Source organism: Balaenoptera musculus, chromosome 17 (assembly GCF_009873245.2).
Source record: "Balaenoptera musculus isolate JJ_BM4_2016_0621 chromosome 17, mBalMus1.pri.v3, whole genome shotgun sequence".
NCBI lineage: Eukaryota > Metazoa > Chordata > Mammalia > Artiodactyla > Balaenopteridae > Balaenoptera > Balaenoptera musculus.
The window spans coordinates 38690438-38711805 of record NC_045801.1 but is presented as its reverse complement, the minus strand read 5'-3'; the positions used below and the strand labels follow the sequence as shown (position 1 = coordinate 38711805).

General features: G+C 45.7%; 1 protein-coding gene across 3 annotated transcripts in view; it reads left to right on the top strand.

Annotated features, from left to right (window-relative positions):
• The window catches only part of MATN2 (matrilin 2), a 159247-nt gene that overhangs the window by 51655 nt on the left and 86224 nt on the right, over positions 1–21368 (top strand). For all 3 annotated transcript variants that reach the window (XM_036830498.1, XM_036830496.1, XM_036830497.1), the window contains exons 3-4: positions 5115–5684; positions 19060–19182. In XM_036830498.1, the coding sequence (XP_036686393.1) occupies positions 5115–5684; positions 19060–19182 (693 nt within the window). The remainder of the gene's footprint in view (positions 1–5114; positions 5685–19059; positions 19183–21368) is intronic.

Below are 21368 nucleotides of genomic sequence, written 5' to 3'. Positions count from 1 at the left end.
AAGGAAGATCGTGTGTGTTCTTCTCACAGGCTGAGACAGGGAGGGAGGCTGTTTATCAGAACCAGTATGTGAAAGGAACACGCACAGAGGAGAGTCCATTTTCTGGAAACATCTCTCAGCAGTCCCCATGTGGAGAAACTGTGAGGCACGTATTTCAGAATGTCCCCAAGTATTTACAAAGCTTGTATTGTAATGTCAGCGGTATTGAGAGTTTTCCCAGATGCCCACCATGACATGGAGGAAAGGCACCAGGATGGTCCCAGGTCTGATCCTAATGAGCCATGAGGCCTCGTGGAGATAGAGTCACCTGCCTGGGCCTCAGTTTCCCCTTCTGTAAAGTGAGTAACTTGGACTCTATTTAGACCCTCCAGCTCTAAGATTTTATTAGTCTGTGAGTCCATGGACCAGAAGTTCAAAAGTGGCTATGCTCCCCCATAAAATGGCAAAGATTTGGGTCCTAGAATCTGTGACTCTGTTAGCAGGACCCAGAGACCTGCTCCAGCACTTTTTGCCTCTGTGGTTTTAATCCACCTCCTTGAATTGCCTGCTCTGACTCAGTCCCTTCCACCTGAAACCTTGCTCCACCACCCAGAATTCCATTTAACTCCACAAATGTTGACTGAAGACTTACTGTATTCCCACCGCATGGCTATAGAGATGATTAGTTTCCCACGTTGGGGAATTCACAGTGAGATATGAGATCAAGACTTGCCAGAACTTCGTTTCTCCGGAAATCTCTCTAGTTCCTAAACTAGTGGTTTCTCAGAGTGTGGTCCTTGGACCAGTGGCATCAACTTCACCCAGGAACTTGCTAGAAATGCACATTTTCAGGTGCCAGCCTAGACCTACAGAATCAGAAACTCTGGAAGTGAGGCCCGCTGACCTTAGTTTTTAACAAGTCCTCCTGGGAACTGGGAGGCACCTCGAGTTTGAGAACCACTGAACTGGCCCTTTCAGGGACAAGCTGCAGAGCTTCTGAGCTCTCGAGGGACCCGAGGAGACATCCTGAAGAAACTCCGTCACTTGGGCTGCCAGGACTCGTCGTTTCCAACTCACAATCACTGCTCTCTGGAGGTTCCCTCCAACTCTATTTCGAACCTTTGTGGTGTTTTTGTAAATGCCAGGCATCGTGGAAACTCCCCATTTGTTTTGATGGGAACTAATCCAGTTGAGCACATAATTCCCCATGGAACTTCCAGGCTTCCCTTTAAATTGATTGTGATGCTTCCTGGGATGCTGACACCATGACTAAGACCCACAGTAACAATCCCAGTCCCAGAGGATCCCCTGCTTCCAAAGATTTCCAGAGAAGGAGAGTTCTTAGGGAACCAGTCTGCAGACTCTTTCCCTGTCTCCCTTCCAAGGAGTCTTTCATTAATATCCTCCTCCGTGGCAGGGTCTGGGCTGGTTCCGGTCCTCCTGAGCAGGTGGAGGTCATTGGGTCACATCCTCCCTGCATTAAGTTCAGACTGAGATGAGGGGCAGGTGTGGCTCCTGGAGTGGGGCTAGCCTCAGTCCTGGCCCTTGTCCTCTTTCCGGGGACCTGCAGGTCTGTCATGCTTTGCTCTGGCCCGGGACCACGTGCTAGACCGTAGACACCTTTGTGAAAATTAGAGAAAGGCACTCCCTCCAGGTGCCTCTCAGGGTGGACGCAGCCCCTGGGGCTCAGAGCTAGCCTGGATTTCAGGCCCCTCGCTTCCTTGGGCAGCACAAACTACACAGCAGCAGTAGCCCTGCCCCTCCCCAGCCTGGGCCTAGGAAGGTGTGGACTTGGGGGGCGGTGTGGGCCGGGCAGAGCCTGCATGTGCAGCTCCCACGTATTGGGGGTTTCCACATGCTGGGCCCAAGGCTAAGCTCTTTACCCACAGCATTTCCTGAGATCCTCACAACCACCCAGTGAGATGGGTGTTGGTGTTGTCTCCACATAGGTTTTCTTTTTCTAAATTATAAGAGATTTTCAAACTCTCAGTGCCTTCATGTTCTCATCTGTCCAATGGGTACGGTACTCCTAGCTCCTTTCTTAAGAGCTTATTCTGGAAATCAAATGAGACCGTAGCGATGAAAGCTCTCTGGAGTAAAGATGTTAAAACACCCTGCAAATGTCAGGGTTGATGTTGATCTTATCCCTGCGTCCTCAAGGGCAGTTTCTGGGAGCTCTGGTTTGAGAAACTCACCTTAAATTCACCCAGCCTCCAGTGTTATATGTGGGTGCCACAGAAGGTTGGCTTTCTGCCATGATGCCGGCATGCGGGCGTGCTTCCTCCCCTAAAATTGTTAGACTTGTGAGGCTGCGATGCATGAGGTGTGTGTGCAGGCGCTCAGGGGCGAGTCACGACCTGGCAGGCCGGCCCGGTTGGGATGACCTCAGCCGCCTTTTCCTACTTCTCATTTTAATGACTGGGTTCACTGCTTCATTTCTGGTTTTCTCCCTCTTTCTTGCTGCAGCTGCAGTGATTGGGATTCAGGGCAAGCATTTGAGATCCCTTTTCTAATCCCTATCAAATCCGGATTTAGCAGTGGGAAGTCTGGGAAAGGGAGGGGGGGGGAGGGGCTGGAGGCCATAGCTCAGAACATCTGAGAAATCCCAACAGGAATGCCCGGCCTCCACCCTGTGGGGCCAGAGGCCTCTCATCTCATCCAATCTCACCCGCTTCCCAGAATGCCTTCTTGCTTGCCCACTTGAGTACAGCGATTGTGGTGGTAAGGGAGAGACTTCGACATTTGCCTTTTTCCAATTTAACTGTGCCCTTTGTTGAAATGTTTCTTGGCCAGGTACCTTCTCCATTTCCACTACTGCTCCCACCTCCCTCCCCCGACCACCCACCCCTGGTTGAGATTAAGTTTCTCTCTCAACCAGATTTGTGCAAAAATGGTCTGGATCGTCCACCCTGCAAACCCCTGCCTGACTCAACTATTTTTTTTTTTTTCGCTTTTTTTAAAAAGACTGAGGTAGAGTTGATGTACAATATTTTATAAGTTACAGGTGTGCAACATAGTGATTCACAGTTTTCAAAGGTTATACTCCATTTATAGTCATAAAATATTGGCTATATTCCCTGTGCTGTACAATATATCCTTGTAACTTATTCATTTTATACATGGTAGTTTGTACCTCTTTATCCCCTACCCCTATATTGCCCCTCCCCCTTCCCTCTCCCCACTGGTAACCACTAGTTTGTTCTCTACATATGTGAGTCTGTTTCTTTTTTGCTTTATTCACTAGTTTTATTTTTTTAGATTTCACATATAAATGATATCATACAGTATTTGCCTTTCTCTGTCTGACTTATTTCACTTAGCATAATGCCCTCCAAGTCCATCCACGTTGTTGAAAATGGCAGAATTTCATTCTTTCTGTGGCTGAGTAGTATTCCAGTGTGTGTGTGTGTATATATATATATATACACACACACACACCATATCTTCTTTATTCATTGTTGGACACAATGAATGGACACTGTTGATGGACACTTAGGTTGCTTCTGTATCTTGGCAATTGTAAATAGAGCTGCAATGAACATTGGGGTGCATATATCTTTTTGAATTAGTATTTCTGTTTTTATGAGATATATACCCAGAAGTAGAATTGCTCGGTCATATGGTAGTTCTATTTTTAGTTTTTTGAGGAACCTTCATATTATTTTCCACAGTGGCTGCACCAATTTACATTCCCACCAACAGTGTAAGAGGGCTCCCTTTTGTACATATCCTCTCCACAAACTTCTGCCCCACTCAATTGACTTTTTTTTTTTTTATTTTTTATTTTTTTTATTTTTGGCTGTGCTGGGTCTTCGGTTCGTGTGAGGGCTTTCTCTAGTTGCGGCAAGTGGGGGCCACTCTTCGTCGCGGTGCGGGGACCGCTCTTCATCGCGGTGCGCGGGCCTTTCACTATCGCGGCCCCTCCCGTTGCGGGGCACGGGCTCCAGACGCGCAGGCTCAGTAGTTGTGGCTCACGGGCCCAGCCGCTCCGTGGCATGTGGGATCTTCCCAGACCAGGGCTCGAACCCGTGTCCCCTGCATTAGCAGGCAGATTCTCAACCACTGCGCCACCAGGGAAGCCCTCAATTGACTTTTTATTATGTAACTTCCCTACAGAAGAGATAAGTTACATAATATAATGCCAGTCATATTATGCCCATCACCTGTGGCATCATGTACAAATTTCAGTCTGAATTTAAAGTCATTTTGTAACTGGCTTCATGCTACCCCTCCAACTTAATTCCTATCCATAACTCCTAGCAGGGCCTTCATCACTCGTTCTTTTATCCACTCTATTCATGCCATCTTGGGCTTTTGTTCATGTGTCCGTCTCCATGTGTTCCTTCTTTCAGTCCAAACTCTATGCATCTGTAAAGCCAGCTCGTGTCCCATCTCCTTGACTCCAGCCCACTAATATCCCTGTTCTTTGAACATCTAGTGTCAGCACCACATAGTTTCATACTAGTTATTCTTTCCTTGTTCCAGTAATTAAGTCTCCCCAGGTAGACTGTAAGCTCCTTGATTTGGGTCGCCCCCCACCCCCAAGTGTCTTCTATACTCCCTGCAGTATCCAGCCAAGCTTATGTGCTGTGCAGTAAATGATAAAGTAATTTTGACCCTGCTCAGGTGTTTGCCCACCTGAAAACTGCATTGATGACTTTCTAGAAACTGAAGTTCATTTATCTTATAAAAAGAAATAGTATCTTTGTTGCCAATACTGATGATCACCCAGTCATGCAAATATACACCCTTACAACCTTCCCAAGGGGGGAAGAAAAACGATGAAGACGGGAGGTTTGAAAGGTGATCCCTGGCCCTAGGATTTCCAACCTGCACTGGGTCCTTAACACTCTTCTTTTCATTCCTTTCCTTTTCTTTTCTTTATTTTTAATTGAAGTATATTTGATTTACAATATCGTGTTAGTTTCAGGTATACAGCACAGCGATTCAGTTATACATATATATATGTATATATAACTTCTTCAGATTCTCTTCCCTTATACGTTATTACACAATATTGAGTAGAGTTCCCTGTGCTATACAGTGGGTCCTTGTTGGTTATCTATTTTATATATAGTAGTGTGTATTTATGCTTAACACTCTTCTGATGCGTTTGCCCTCCCCTCTTTCCCCAGAGAGCTCCTGTGAGAACAAGCGGGCAGACGTGGTCTTCATCATTGACAGTTCCCGCAGCGTCAACACCCACGACTATGCAAAGGTCAAGGAGTTCATCGTGGACATCTTGCAGTTCTTGGACATTGGCCCTGACGTCACCCGGGTGGGCCTGCTCCAATATGGCAGCACCGTCAAGAACGAGTTCTCCCTCAAGACCTTCAAGAGGAAGTCCGAGGTGGAGCACGCCGTCAAGAGGATGCGGCATCTGTCCACGGGCACCATGACGGGGCTGGCCATCCAGTACGCCCTGAACATCGCATTCTCAGAAGCAGAGGGTGCCCGGCCACTGAGGGAGAACGTGCCGCGGGTCATAATGATTGTGACCGATGGGAGGCCCCAGGACTCGGTGGCCGAGGTGGCTGCAAAGGCCCGGGACACAGGCATCCTGATCTTTGCCATCGGCGTGGGCCAAGTGGACCTCAACACGCTGAAGGCCATCGGGAGCGAGCCGCACGAGGACCACGTCTTCCTGGTGGCCAACTTCAGCCAGATTGAGTCGCTGACCTCAGTGTTCCAGAACAAGTTGTGCAGTAAGTCCTGTTTCTCTGGGGCTCTTCTCAGGGAATCATTAGGATGAGTTCATTCATCTTCCAGTGTTCATCCTGTGCTAACCTGGTCCCGGGTACCGGGCTGGCAAGGGGTGTTTAACAAAGGCCAAGGTAGACACAGTGCTCTCTTGGGGCTCACGCTCTGGCCAAGGAGACATATTAAGGATGCAGTTATACAAATAAGTAAGTAAGTGCAGTTGTAACAGTGTAACGGAGGAAGAATTCAGGACAGGACCTGACCTAGGCCAGGGGGCTCAGGGAGATTTCCCTGAGGAAGGGACATTTACGCTCAAACTGCAGAATGAGTAACAGTAGATAGGTGAAGTTTTTCTCCAGCACATTGGCTTGCCCTGGCATTCCCTAGGTTGGAATTCATGAGTTGTGGTAAGCATGGGAATGGGAGGGCAAAAATAATAACATAACTTCTCCTTGGATGGTGTGGAATACTGAGCATTTTTGCCCCATGGTGGTGCTAGCAGTGGATGTTTTCTCAACCCAGAAAGCAGCCCAGTGTACGGGGAAGACCAAGACGTGCTCCTGGTACCTTCCCACCTGGTAGGATGGCAGGTGTCTCCCGACTCCTTCTGCAAGGACATGCCTCCCCAAGTCCTTGAGCTGCATTCTTCTGCTTTAAGGGTCTTCTTCCCCGTCTTGCTTTCTAACCCTACCCTCCCCAAGGCTTCTTTCACCCTTTCTTGCCAGACTCCTCCCAGCTACCTCCAAGCCGAGCTCCTGCCTCAGCTTTCCCAGCAGGTCAACTTGCCCTCTCCCCAGTTTCCTGCTTCTGCCACCGTCTTCTCGTCCTTTTCTCCTCCAGAAGGGCAGGGCGCCAGGCTGCCAACCCAGGCTCCACACTAGTCCCTGGAAATGGGAAACAAGCCTCCTGACCTGGTAAACAGTGTCCAATCCAGCTTTGCCCACCCCCATTGGTCCCTGTCCCCTCCAACTGCCATGCTTCTTCGACGGGAAAACAAAAGCAAGTATCTATTCTGAAATGACTAGTATTTCCCTGGAGTCTGCATGGAGAATGACCTGAAGGACCAGACTCATCTCCAACTCACCGGGAGCAGGAACCTTTAGACCAGTTCTCAGAATGTGACAAAGCCTAGAAACACCCCCCAACCACCAACCTCCCCCGACCCTGTCAAAGCCTCAGGAAGGAAGTATGGTGTGCTTTTGACGTCTTTTTAAAAAATTCTCTGCTGAAAACTAACTTCAAAAAGCAGAGACCCCATGAATTCTTGACTCCAAAATCAAAAGTTTTACTTAAAAAATCAAGGCCATGAAGGAAAAAGAAACTTTTGCTCTGCAGTGTCACTTGGAAAACATTCAGAAGTGCCATTTCCCTGGCGCCGCAGAGGGGCTGGGTCTCTGTGGCGTGCCGTGGCCTGAGTCACCTGGAAAACTTCAGCCAGTAGAATGCACTGCAAACATTTTTAAGGTTTTATGACTTTAAATGACTTCTGCAGAATTTATATTCCCCCTTTCCTGGAAATATTAAAAAAAGAAATTGGTTCTGTAACAGTTTTGACGTGTTTATTCAGTTGTCTTGGAAAAATGTTAATGGATGAGTTCTTTTATAAGCTCTCTGAATTGCTCAGCAAAGGGAAAGGTAATATGAGGCTGAGGATGTGGACTTGTTCGTAGAAGAAGCTTCTCTGTGCTTTATGGCCTGGCAGCAAAATTAAAAGGCAGTTTGGCTACTCCCGTTTCTGTAATCTTGAAGCTCTAAGAAAACATCAGTATTGTGCCATTCATTCATTCATTTGTTAGGGCCCGGGAACTGAATCCCCCTTCCTACCCCACAGAAGACCAGCTCCTGTCTCTCCTCATTGCAGGGCTCTGCTGAGCAGACTTGTCAACTGTCTTGAAAGGTGAAGGAGGCCCCGGGGCCTCTTCATCAACCGTGCAGTAAGGATCGCAATAACTAACATTTACAAAGCACTTTCTCTTGTGTTTTCGCACTTTATCCTCACGAAAATCTGGGGAGGCAGCACGATGCTATCCCTCCCTTTCACAGGACTGTAAACTTGTTAAGTGAATTCCCAAGCAGCCAGGAGATGGTGGGTTCTACTTCCAAACCTCCTGCTCATGTCATTCCTCTTCGCATTGGGAGATAGAAATTCCTCTTTTAAGGTAAACGGTTTTCTGCAGACAGCCTCCGCAGTCCAGCCATGCTAGGCACACCAGCTCTGAGGTTGATATTCACCTCGGAGTTTGATGGGAAGCCTTTGTGATGGGGAGGGATAGACTGAGATTTCAATGACCCCACCTGCCAGCTGTATAGGTGCTGAGCACATCTGTAAACTGGGGATTTTACCTGCGGAGACTAGATGTGTGAACAGGCGTTATAAACTGTAGAGCCCCATTCAGTGTGCACCATGTTGTGTATGATTACAGTCAAACACACGAAGGACCAGCAGGGTAGGCAGTTGGCCTCAGCTTTGACCTGCCCTCCAATCCTCAGACAACAGCGTCTACCATGTTGCAGATGGCAGTTCTCTTGGGTTTTGGAAGTCTCATTTGTTCCTTAAACATTTATTGAGCTACACTCTGAGAATAACAGCCAGTTTTGTCCTGGGCTAGGTACTTACCAATATGTTATTTCATTGAATACTTATAACAGCCCTGTGAAGCAGGTACTATTATTACCCCATTTTACAGAAGTAGAAACTGGGGCTTAGAAAGGACAAGTGGCTCCAGGTGGCAGAGTTGGAGTCTCTCTGGCTTCAGAACTCTTACCCTCCACCTGCCAGGTCTGAGGGTTTCAGGCTGGTGGGAAGACGCTCTCATCACAGAGAAATGGGATGTTGGCTATATGAAGTATGCACTTCAGAGGCCTTGGGAAGTCACCTGGCACTGGGGGCCCTCTGATCAAAGAATGCCAGGGTCTGCCTAGGGAGTCCAGGAGAGCTTTAAAGAGATAATAATGATTATACCTAACACTTACTGATATTAATATGTGCATTGCTGTTTTGCGCTATTAGTGTATGTTAACTCATTTTATTCTCACAACAAACCTGTGAAGTAGGTGCTCCTATAATTCCCATTTTACAGAAGAGGAAATAGAGACCCAGAGGAGTTCAGTAACTTGTCCAAGGTCACATAGCACAAAGTGGCAGAGTTGAGGTGTGAACCCAGGCATTCTGGCTCAGAACCTACATCTTAACTACTATGTGCTACACAGACTTGAAAAAGGAGTAGGGGGGACTTCCCTGGTGGCCCAGTGGTAAAGAATCCTCCTTACAATGCAGGGGATGCGGGTTCGATCCCTGGTCAGGGAACTAAGATCCCACATGCCGTGGAGCAGCTAAGCCTGTGTGCCTAACTACTGAGCTCGCGTGCCTCAACTAGAGAACCTGCGTGCCGCAAAGTACAGAGCCCACGTGCCCTGGAGCCTGCGCGCCACATCTAAGCAAGAGAAAACCCGCACGCCACAACTAGAGAGAAGCCCGCACGCCGCAACGAAAAGATCCCGCGTGCCTCAACGAAGATCCCGCATGCTGCAACTAAGACCCGACGCAGCCAAAAATAAATTAAATAAATATATAATAAATAAATCTTAAAAAAAAAAAAAAAAGAGAGTAGGAGTTTACCGGCTAGAGATGTGTAGGGAGGGTGATTGCAGTAAGCCAGGAAAAGAATGATATGTTTAATAGTTTTTTTCTATTTCATTTAAAAACAAAAACAAAAAAATGAGTCCAGAGTCTCTGTTAATTTCGTGACCTGCTAAGGAGACACAACCCACAGCTTGAGAAATGCTGATGAGAGGCTAGGCAGGGACGTGGAGGTCAAAGTGCACCTAGAGAAGGGATTTCAGAGGGAAACTGAGCGGAGGCTTGTGTGCTTTTGGGCAGAACCGAAAACCGCTGCTGGATCGGTGGATCGGTGGGGACAGGGTATTTCCAGGAGTGATCAAGACAGGAACCTTTATCGTACAGTTAGGAAGAGAGTAGGCTCTTGTGCTCACTGGCTGTGTGGACGTGAACTCAGGCACAGGGGTGGCTTTGTACCCACAGGCAGTGAATTCCCGCACCAGCCACAGCTGGGGGCAGGGGAGCTCCTGAGGTTGCATTCTCAGGCCGCTCCGAGACCTCCAAGAGAATCTTAGAGGCCTCCTGTGAATGAGGCCCTGTCTACAAGATGACCAAAACCTACCCATCCTGGGGCCCACCATTTCTGCCACCCAGTGAGAGAGGACACTGAATCTAGGGGCTGAAAAATGCATGTCTATCCTGAGCCTTCTGATGACTTGCAACCTGGGCAGGGCTGCCTTTTTTTTTTTTTTTTTTTGGCCGCACCAAGCAACTTGCGAGATCCTAGTTCCCCCACCAGGGATTGAACCCTCGCCCTCGGCAGTGAAAGCGCAGAGTCCTAACCACTGGACCGCCAGGGAATTCCCAGGGCTGCTTTTACTTAACCTCTTGGTATCTGCTTTATCAGGCACTATTGAAGGCCCTAACAGTGTTCCTAAGACACACCTCCCATCAACCAGCCCGGGTAAAGTCCACACTTACTGCAGCCCTTCAAGGCCCTGTTGCTAAGTGGGAGGCCAGATGGACTTCCACAGGCCTTGACTTTCCGTACCCAGTAATTGTTCCTTTCAAGACCCCCAGTCAGCCCACCACTCCTTTGATCATTCCTTTAGTCAATCACACAGTCATTAATAAACATTTATGAACATTCAGATCGCCTGGTTAAAAATCCAGTCCTGCCAAAGACTTAGTCTGCTGATTAGTGATTTCTCCCGCTGAATGCAAAGCCTTGACCCAGCTTCAACCTACAAGGCCTTCTGAGGTGTGAGACCACCTGCAGGCCACCGTAGGAGGCAGGACTCTTGTGCCCGCTTCAGTCACATCACAAAGGCCTGCCCCACGGGAGGGCAAGGCATTAGGGCCAGATGCTCTTAGTATCACCGATTCCTCATCTGTAGAATTTTACAGGTGGAAAACTTTTATACTACCTTAGTAAAAATGTTTGGGATTCTTTTGGTTGAAAGTAATAGAAATTCAACTTGAACTAGCTTTAGAAGGGCGGATTGTGTTATATTACTCATGGAAATAAGGAGACGCATAGTGAATGACAGCTTTGCTTTCTCTCCACCCCTACTCTGCTTCCCCTTGGACTTCTCTGGTCCATGGGCAGAGAGCATGCACCCTGTCAGCCCCCAGATATGCTTGCCCTCGGTATAAACCCCCTTTTCCTCAATTCTAGTGGCTAAATGCCAAGAAAAGACTGACTGTCAGACCCTGAACACCCAACAGTGGCCAGGAGAGGGGCTACCTCACACCAACACAGCCGCTCCCCCAGTCAGCATGCATTTAGAATGAGAAGGAAGGCAGCTTCTAGAAAATAATTCAGTGTCTGTACTGAAGGTCCCTGGACATCATACATGCCTTGATTCTACAGGTAAAGAAATAAGCCAAAGAGAGCTACGCAACTTACATGAACTTCCCTCACTTGTTCGAGGCAGAGGGGAACTAGAGCACCTGTCTTCTGGCTTCTGACCCAGTGGTCTTTCCATTACACCAGGTTTCTGGTTTCAGTTTCTTTTGTGGTACGTGGGGCAGTCTCCTGGGTCCAATTTCTTTTATCGTACATGGCCAAGACAAGCCTTAGTAACAAGCTGTCACTCCAAAACCCTATGCAATAGTTCTTTTAATTTCCCTATTTGACAGGTGAAGAAAGTGGAGTTCAGAGTAATTAAGTAATTCATACAAGGTCATGGTGAAGCTCAGCTGTAGTCTTATTTCCAGAAGCCTTTCTCATCACCACTGTGCTGTCTGCTGCCCAGCAGGTATTTCCTCTGCCTCACATCTCCTGTCAAAATAATTATCTGTCAGGGTCTCGGTGAGAAGTCAGGCAGCAGGGTCATCACTTGGGCCTCATACCAGTGGATAACCGCTGCGTTGCCGGTTGTCTAGACTTTAGATTTTCTTCATTATGGAGGAAAATAGTGACATGCTGGGAGTTGCATAAGAAAGAACTCCTCTATGCCCGTGGGTAATTTGACTCCAGCAGCCTAGGAAAAGAAGAGAGCCTTCCAGGGTGCAAAGCAAATACAAATTAAAAACAGGATAATGATTTTTCCCTCTTAACACGGTCAAAATCTTAACGTTTGATAATCCTGAGTGCTGAAGTTTTGAGGAGGTGAGCATCATTACTCTCATGCATTGCTGGTATAAACTACCTTGCAAGACAGTGAGGTGATATCTATTTAAAGTAGGACCCAGGAACTTCCCTGTGGCGCAATGGTTAAGAATCTGCCTGCCAATGCAGGGGACATGGGTTCGAGCCCTGGTCTGGGAACATCCCACATGCTGCGGAGCAACGAAACCCGTGCGCCACAACTACTGAGCCTGCGTGCTGCAACTACTGAAGCCCGCACGCCTAGAGCCACTGATCCACAACAAGAGAAGCCACCACAATAAGAAGCCCGTGCACCGCAACGCAGAGTAGACCCCGCTCACCACAACTAGAGAAAGCCCTTGCGCAGCAATGAAGACCCAACGCGGCCAAAAAAAAAAAATAAAGTAGGACCCGGTCCTAGAGAAACAACTGCACATGTGCTCAAGGAGATGTGTTTAAGACGGTTCATCACAGCATTGGGAAAGCGAAACTGTGGACTGGTGGGGAAATGGCTAAATATAATGAGGACTAGTCATGTGACCAATGGATAAAGCAATTAAAAGGAATGAACTAGATCAAATGTATTTGATCAAAGCTAAGGTGTACAGTTGATTCTCATTGTTCTTGGTAATTATGTTCTATAACGTCATGGTGAACGCTGACTGAAGTAGCAAGTACTGAACCACAGCTCCTAGGGGAAATACAGATTTAGGTTCCTCGGAGCCTCTGGTCCAACACTGTTGTCAACTGATCAATACATAATCTTGTTTTATGTGTGTTTCTGTGTAAAGACACCTTATTTATATACTGTTGATTCATTAACATTGAATTCACAGCCAACAGCACTATCACTCTTGCCCGAATGAAATTTATCAAACACACATTTTCTCCATAAGGCACATCATAGCCTCCTTGCACTTAGGAACACCAGACACACTTCACTTCAGCAAACACCAACACTTCAGCACTACACTTGGGGCCATTTGAAACAGCAAAATCATCAACAAAAAAGCACAAAAATGCAAACAGTGTGGCACTTGAAAAGGATACTCATTCACAGTCTGAGAGCAGAAACAAGAATGCAGAGAGAGCATCGTCTTGTTCAACCTCAGCTGGCGACCTAAATTTTTCATCGCTCTGAGTGCGTCCACGAATGATGATGAAAGCACTCTGAGTATTGATTTCAGGGTTACAAATAAACGTTTGCAAGTAGGCAAATTCTCAAATATGGAATCTGTGAATACTGAGGATCAATGTATGTGTCCTCACACTTTAACATCTCGGAAATTGGGTGCATCTTAGATTCCATGAAAGATAGTATATATCAATAGAGATAGAATCTGTTATTAATGCTGAGTGAAAAACCAAGGTGAAGATGAATATATATAGGATGAACCCAGGTATGTAAAATAAAACAAAAGTCCACCATGCTTCTCCTTTGCTACATACAGTTAACGCATATCAAGCATTACCCTGCGCTATGTTTTAAGCACTTTACCATCTTAATTATTTTTAACCCTTACAAGGCCCTTATGAGGTTGGTACTATTTTTACTCCCATTTAATAGAAAGAAGTTAAGAAAATTGCCCATGGTCACAAAAACATATTTCTTTCACTCTGAAGTAAAAATGACTGATTGGATTTAATCTATGAACTTTCCTAACATTATTTGTATCCTAACAGGAATTAAAACACAGTCAATCGTAAACTCAGAACAATCATTCTAAATTGTATCATGAAATTAAAAAGTTTTACTTTTGGGCTTCCCTGGTGGCGCAGTAGTTGAGAATCTGCCTGCCAATGCAGGGGACACGGGTTCAAGCCCTGGTCTGGGAAGATCCCACATGCCGCGGAGCAACTAGGCCCGTGAGCCACAATTGATGAGCCTGAGCGTCTGGAGCCTGTGCTCCGCAGCAAGAGAGGCCGCGATAGTGAGAGGCCCCGCGCACCGCGATGAAGAGTGGCCCCCGCTTGCCACAACTAGAGAAAGCCCTCGCACAGAAACGAAGACCCAACGCAGCCATAAATAAATAAATAAATAAATAAATAAATAAAGTTAAAAAAAAAAAAAGAATTCGCATGCCGCAACTAAGACCCAGCACAGCCAAATAAATACATAAATAAAAATATTAAAAAAAAAAAAAAAGTTTTACTTTCACTTACTGCCCACCATGTTTCTTACTTTGAAGTAAAGGGACGTATACTTAAGATATGCCACGATTTCATCAGTAGCTGAGTTTTCCTAAGCACTGGAGTGAGGGGATTATTCTTAGCTTTTGAAAGCCTCTTCTGTTTTAGCTTTATAAAAATATATTTCTACATATGGACATCCTTTTTGTTTATGACAACACTTGCATAAATTGTACTCTGCTTATGCTGATGCTTGTTAATTTTAAATATGTTCAGGTTGAATTATATGGAATAAAGTCATAAATTAAGATGTAAAAAACAATAAGAATTTTCATGAGCTCCAACAGACTTATGCAAGAATCAATGTATCTGAAAGCCGAGGTACTTCAGAAACTAAACGCAGAAATATATTATTTATTTATTATTATTATTATTATTATTATTTTTTGTAATGTCTGAAACATTTATATTAACATATTTCCATACATATTTCCATACAAATACAAATATAAGATTTTTAGGGCTTCCCTGGTGGCGCAGTGGTTGAGAATCTGCCTGCCAATGCAGGGGACACGGGTTCGAGCCCTGGTCTGGGAAGATCCCACATGCCGCGGAGCGGCTGGGCCTGTGAGCCACAATTACTGAGCCTGCGCATCTGGAGCCTGTGCTCTGCAACAAGAGGCCGCAATAGTGAGAGACCCGCGCACCACGATGAAGAGTGGCCCCCGCTTGCCACAACTAGGGAAAGCCCTCGCACAGAAACGAAGACCCAACACAGCCATAAATAAATAAATAAATAATAAATTAAAATGAAAAATTCATTAAAAAAAAAAAAAAAGATTTTTAGAAATTTCATGTAATGTCTGAAACATTTATATTAACATATTTCCATACAAATAACCCAATGAAAGTTTAGTATTAGTTGTTTTGTTTGTTTTTTTATACTGCAGATTCTTATTAGGCATCAATTTTATACACATCAGTGTATACATGTCAATCCCAATCGCCCAATTCAGCACACCACCATCCCCACCCCACCACAGTTTTCCCCCCTTGGTGTCCATATGTCCATTCTCTACATCTGTGTCTCAACTTCTGCCCTGCAAACTGGCTCATCTGTACCATTTTTCTAGGTTCCACATACATGCATTAATATACGATATTTGTTTTTCTCTTTCTGACTTACTTCACTCTGTATGACAGTCTCTAGATCCATCCACGTCTCAACAAATGACTCAATTTCGTTCCTTTTTATGGCTGAGTAATATTCCATTGTATATATGTACCACATCTTCTTTATCCATTCGTCTGTTGATGGGCATTTAGGTTGCTTCCATGACCTGGCTATTGTAAATAGTGCTGCAATGAACATTCGGGTGCATGTGTCTTTTTGAATTACGGTTTTCTCTGGGTATATGCCCAGTAGTGGGATTGCTGGGTCATATGGTAATTCTATTTTGAGTTTTTTAAGGAACCTCCATATTGTTCTCCATAGTGGCTGTATCAATTTACATTCCCACCAACAGTGCAAGAGGGTTCCCTTTTCTCCACACCCTCTCCAGCATTTGTTGTTTGTAGATTTTCTGATGATGCCCATTCTAACAGGAGTGAGGTGATACCTCATTGTAGTTTTGATTTGCATTTCTCTAATAATTAGTGATGTTGAGCATCTTTTCATGTGCTTCATGGCCATCTGTATGTCTTCTTTGGAGAAATGTCTATTTAGGTCTTCTGCCCATTTTTGGATTGGGGTGTTTGTTTCTTTAATATTGAGCTGAATGAGCTGTTTATATATTTTGGAGATTAATCCTTTGTCCGTTGATTCATTTGCAAATATTTTCTCCCATTCTGAGGGTTGTCTTTTCGTCTTGTTTATGGTTTCCTTTGCTGTGCAAAAGCTTTGAAGTTTCATTAGGTCCCACTTGTTTATTTTTGAACTTTGCTCAACATAATAAAGGCCATATATGACAAACCCACAGCAAACATCATTCTCAATGGTGAAAAACTGAAAGCATTTCCTCTAAGATCAGGAACGAGACAAGGATGTCCACTCTCACCACTATTATTCAACATAGTTCTGGAAGTCCTAGCCACGGCAATCAGAGAAGAAAAAGAAATAAAAGGAATACAAATTGGAAAAGAAGAAGTAAAACTGTCACTGTTTGCGGATGACATGATACTATACATAGAGAATCCTAAAACTGCCACCAGAAAACTGCTAGAGCTAATTAATGAATATGGTAAAGTTGCAGGATACAAAATTAATGCACAGAAATCTCTTGCATTCCTATACACTAATGATGAAAAATCTGAAAGAGAAATTATGCAAACACTCCCATTTACCATTGCAACAAAAAGAATAAAATACCTAGGAATAAACCTACCAAGGGAGACAAAAGACCTGTATGCAGAAAACTATAAGACACTGATGAAAGAAATTAAAGATGATACCAACAGATGGAGAGATATACCATGTTCTTGGATTGGAAGAACCAACATTGTGAAAATGAGTATACTACCCAAAGCAATCTACAGATTCAATGCAATCCCTATCAAATTACCAATGGCATTTTTTACGGAGTTAGAACAAATCATCTTAAAATTTGTATGGAGTCACAAAAGACCCCGAATAGCCAAAGCAGTCTTGAGGGAAAAAAAAGGAGCTGGAGGAATCAGACTCCCTGACTTCAGACTCTACTACAAAGCTACAGTAATCAAGACAATATGGTACTGGCACAAAAACAGAAACATAGATCAATGGAACAAGATAGAAAGCCCAGAGATTAACCCACGCACCTATGGTCAACTAATCTATGACAAAGGAGGCAAAGATATACAATGGAGAAAAGACAGTCTCTTCAATAAGTGGTGCTGGGAAAACTGGACAGCTACATGTAAAAGAATGAAATTAGAATACTCCCTAACACCATACACAAAAATAAACTCAAAATGGATTAGAGACCTAAATATAAGACTGGACACTATAAAACTCTTAGAGGAAAACATAGGAAGAACACTCTTTGACATAAATCACAGCAAGATCTTTTTTGATCCACCTCCTAGAGTAATGGAAATAAAAACAAAAATAAACAAGTGGGACCTTATTTATTATTTTTAATTAATTTATTTATTTTTGGCTGTGTTGGGTCTTCACTGCTGTGCGTGGGCTTTCTCTAGCTGTGGCGAGCAGGGGCTACTCTTCGTTGTGGTGCATGGGCTTCTCATTACGGTGGCTTCTCTTGTTGCAGAGCACGGGCGGTAGGCGTGCGGGCTTCAGTAGTTGCGGCACGCGGGCTCAGTAGTTGTGGCGCACGGGCTTAGTTGCTCCGCAGCATGTGGAATCTTCCCGGACCAGGGCTCGAACCCATGTCCCCTGCATTGGCAGATAGATTCTTAACCACTGCGCCACCAGGGAAGTCCCCATTATTATTATTTATAAAATTTAACTTATTTTTGGCTGCATCGGGTCTTAGTTGCGGCACTCGGGATTTTCGTTGAGGCATGCAGGATCTTTCGTTGTGGTGAGCCGGCTTCTCTCTAGTTGTGGTGTGCAGGTTTTCTCTTCTCTAGTTGTGGTGCGCAGGTTCCAGCGCGCGTGGGCTCTGTAGTTTGCGGCACGCAGGCTCTAGTTGTCCCGTGGCATGTGGGATCTTAGTTCCCTGACCAGGGATCGAACCCGCGTCTCCTGCATTGTAAGGTGGATTCTTTAACACTGGACCACCAGGGAAGTCCCAGAAATTTTTTTTTTAACATCTTTATTGGAGTATAATTGCTTTACAATGTTGTGTTAGTTTCTGCTTTATAACAAAGTGAATCAGCTATACATATACATATATCCCCATATCTCCTCCCTCTTGTGTCTCCCTCCTACCCTCCCTATCCCACCCCTCTAGGTGGTCAGAAAGCACCGAGCTGATCTCCCTGTGCTATGCGGCTGCTTCCCACTAGCTATCTATTTTACATTTGGTAGTGTATATATGTCCATGCCACTCTCTCACTTCATCCCAGCTTACCCTTCCCCCTCCCCAGGTCCTCAAGTCCATTCTCTATATCTGCGTCTTTATTCCTGTCCTGCCCCTAGGTCCTTCAGAACCATTTTTTTTTTTTTTTTAGATTCCGTATGTATGTGTTAGCATACGGTATTTGTTTTTCTCTTTCTGACTTACTTCACTCTGTATGACAGACTCTAGGTCCATCCAGAAATATTTTAAATGGAGACATAAAGATTATGGAAACATATGAGTGCATTTTTTAACTCCAAAAATTTTTATAATACTTTTGCCTATTAAAAAATTACATTGGGGGCTCCCCTGGTGGTGCAGTGGTTGAGAGTCCGTCTGCCAATGCAGGTGACATGGGTTCGAGCCCTGGTCTGGGAAGATCCCACATGCCGCGGAGCAGCTGGGCCCGTGAGCCACAACTACTGAGCCTGCGCGTCTGGAGCCTGTGCTCCGCAACAAGAGAGGCCGCGATAGCGAGAGGCCCGCGCACCACGATGAAGAGTGGCCCCCGCTTGCCGCAACTAGAGAAAGCCCTTGCACAGAAACGAAGACCCAACACAGCCAAAAATAAATAAATGAATTAATTAATAATTTTTAAAAAATTACATTACTCTTGGGATTTATGATCCTGAGAAACCGTTGATTCTTTACCACATCCTCATTTAACTAATAGCTTTTCCTCCAAACCCGCTGCGGCCTACCAAGTCCACACGTTAGTCAGAGCCACTCCTGGTATCAGCAAACTTTCTGATCCCTCTGCCCACCGACTGGATAGTATTAATTGCACTGTGAAATTGCTGTTTTTGTAGGTCGTTTTTGACCTGTGTTTAGTTGGATATCAGCAATCTCGTATGGCTCAGCCTAACATCATTTCCCTTTGACCCTCTGTGGCCCCCTATCTATATATTGCTGATGGCATTTATGTAGAAGTGTCTGGTCCTACCAGAGGCTACCCCTTGAGGGGAGGGACTTCAGCTTGTTTCTCTTTGAGTCCTGCTCGTTCCTTCACAGAGTAGATTCTGGATGAATGTTCGTGAGGGGGATGCAGTTAGAGAAGGCATCATCGTTGCCTTAACTTGCCGTGTCTTCCCTTTCAGCGGTCCACATGTGCAGCATCCTGGAGCATCACTGCGCCCACTTCTGCATCAATACTCCTGGCTCGTATGTCTGCAGGTGCAAACAAGGCTACATCCTCAACTCGGACCAGACGACTTGCAGAAGTAAGATTGCTTTGCTGATATATTTGTTCTGTCCTCCTCTGCTCTCCCACTCTCTCCTCTTTTATCTGGGCCCATTTAATTCATCTGTGGTCCCTCCCCCAACCAAGTCATCGTTTCCCTAAGGACAGAAACGAGGTTTTGTAACTCGTGCATTTTGTGTTGACCCCTGGCCCCCACTCTGCCTTCACAGCGCTGAGGCCAGAGCCAGGCACACAGTAGGCCATCAGGAAGAGTTTGGAAGATCGTTGGAGGCTCCTTCTCAGAAATAGCCTCCTTGAAGTCATTTTGCTGAGGTTGAGTATTTTACAAAGATATTCTGATAATGCTAAATCAGAAAATTTAATTGATTAAGACCCATCACCCCAAATCACCTTTTTATACACTGAAATATTTACAAGTAAAATGATATGATGTCAAAGATTGGCTTCAATATAATTCGGTGCTGAAGTAGGTAGAAAAAAAAAAAAAAAGAAATAGCCTCCTTGAATTCGTGAGCTGCTGTCCTTTACTTCCAAGCTGTTCTTTAGGGGGGAACCGCTGAAGAGCCTTTTCATCCGCTGTCTCTATTGACTGTGCCCTGAGGAATTGTTTCTGTATTTTATTCTCTTCCCTGAAGTGTGGATTTAGGATGAGCTACTAACATTGGCTGGGAATGATTATTCAAGTTCTGTTTTAGAGGTGTGCGGGGACCTCATTGCTTTGGTGAGGGATGCTTTATAGGTCTCCTAAATAGAAAAGGACAGACAGATATAGTGTTAATAGAATGCACATTCTCTTTTTTTGGCCAAGCCCCAAAACTAGGCAACATACTGACATTTGAGGCACATGAGGTAATCCGCCTCTTAGAGGAGAGAATTACCCATACACTGAGTGTTGTGCCTGTAATTTTTTTTCAAGTTATAAATAAAGCCACTGTGTTAGCCCACAGACAACCAGACTTCCTCAAGACATGAGGAAGACTGGCCCACATGGAGGCAAATAAAACTCAGCTAATCTGACATGTAGGTCATGCAATGCGTAATTGTTATTATACTGCATGGTAAGCAATTAAGCACTAATGGAAAACAGTTTGCACAAATGGCTATAATTAGTATCCCGTTTATAGAGCCAAACCACATTTTCCTTTTGTCTTCTCAATTTTCTTTGGGTTGAGAGTGGTTGGCCAGGGGCCCCCTGACCCCCAAGATTAGGGAACATCTGCTCGACTTCTCCGGTTCTGTGGCCTGTAGAAGCCCAAAGCCCTCAGGCTATGTAAGTCCTGGGGGACCCTGTGTTCTCCGGCTCCTCCAGGTTGCCAGATTGTTTGTTGTGTGGAGCCTGAATCATCCTGGCCTTCCGCTTGAACCTCTGACCCTTCTTCAGTTTCCACAACGAAAATCACTCGTACCATATGCTCATGGGTTTAATAGAATTTACTGGAGGACTGAGGGAGCCCAGGCAAGGTCGCCTCACATACTGCTCAGCAAACAACCTAAACATCTTCTTAGACGTGCCCCATCCTCTCCAGGAGCCTCCCACTCAGAGTTTCTCTGCAGAGCACTCAGCCTCCCTCCACCTTGCTAACTCCCATCCTGCCCTTCCCTTCCCCGGAGCACAAAAAGTTCTTCTCCTTGCGACCTGCCCCGGTGATCCGCTGGGATCCGGGCATCTGCCGGTGTCCACTTTCCATGGTCTGGCTTAGTCAATCCAGAGGAATTTCGAGACCAGAAACTAAAAAATAAAAAGTTTGATGTCATGAGCTGGGCCTTCCCCACACAGCAGGTTTGCCAGCCCCCCGCCTGGTCCCACCTCAAGTCCTGAGGCCCCAGGCTCTCCCAAGGTCGGTCTGGCCTTGACTCCCTCCTGTTCTCGGGCTGTGGGTGCAAAGAGCGTGATGCAGAAACTGCCTGGGTTCAGACAGACTGATTTGGGTGGAGGAGCAAGGAGGCCCGGGTCAGAGGGCCCTGAACCCAGGCAGTGGTTCTCAAGCATCAGTAATTAAGAGTCACCCAGGGGACTTCCCTGGTGGCGCAGTGGTTAAGAATCCGCCTGCCAATGCAGGGGACATGGGTTAGATCCCCAGTCTGGGAAGATCCCACATGCCGCGGAGCAGCTAAGCCCGTGCGCCACACCTACTGAGCCTGTGCGCCACAGCTGCTGAGCCTGTGTGCTGCAGCTACTGAGCCGTGATCTTGGTCTGGCGAACA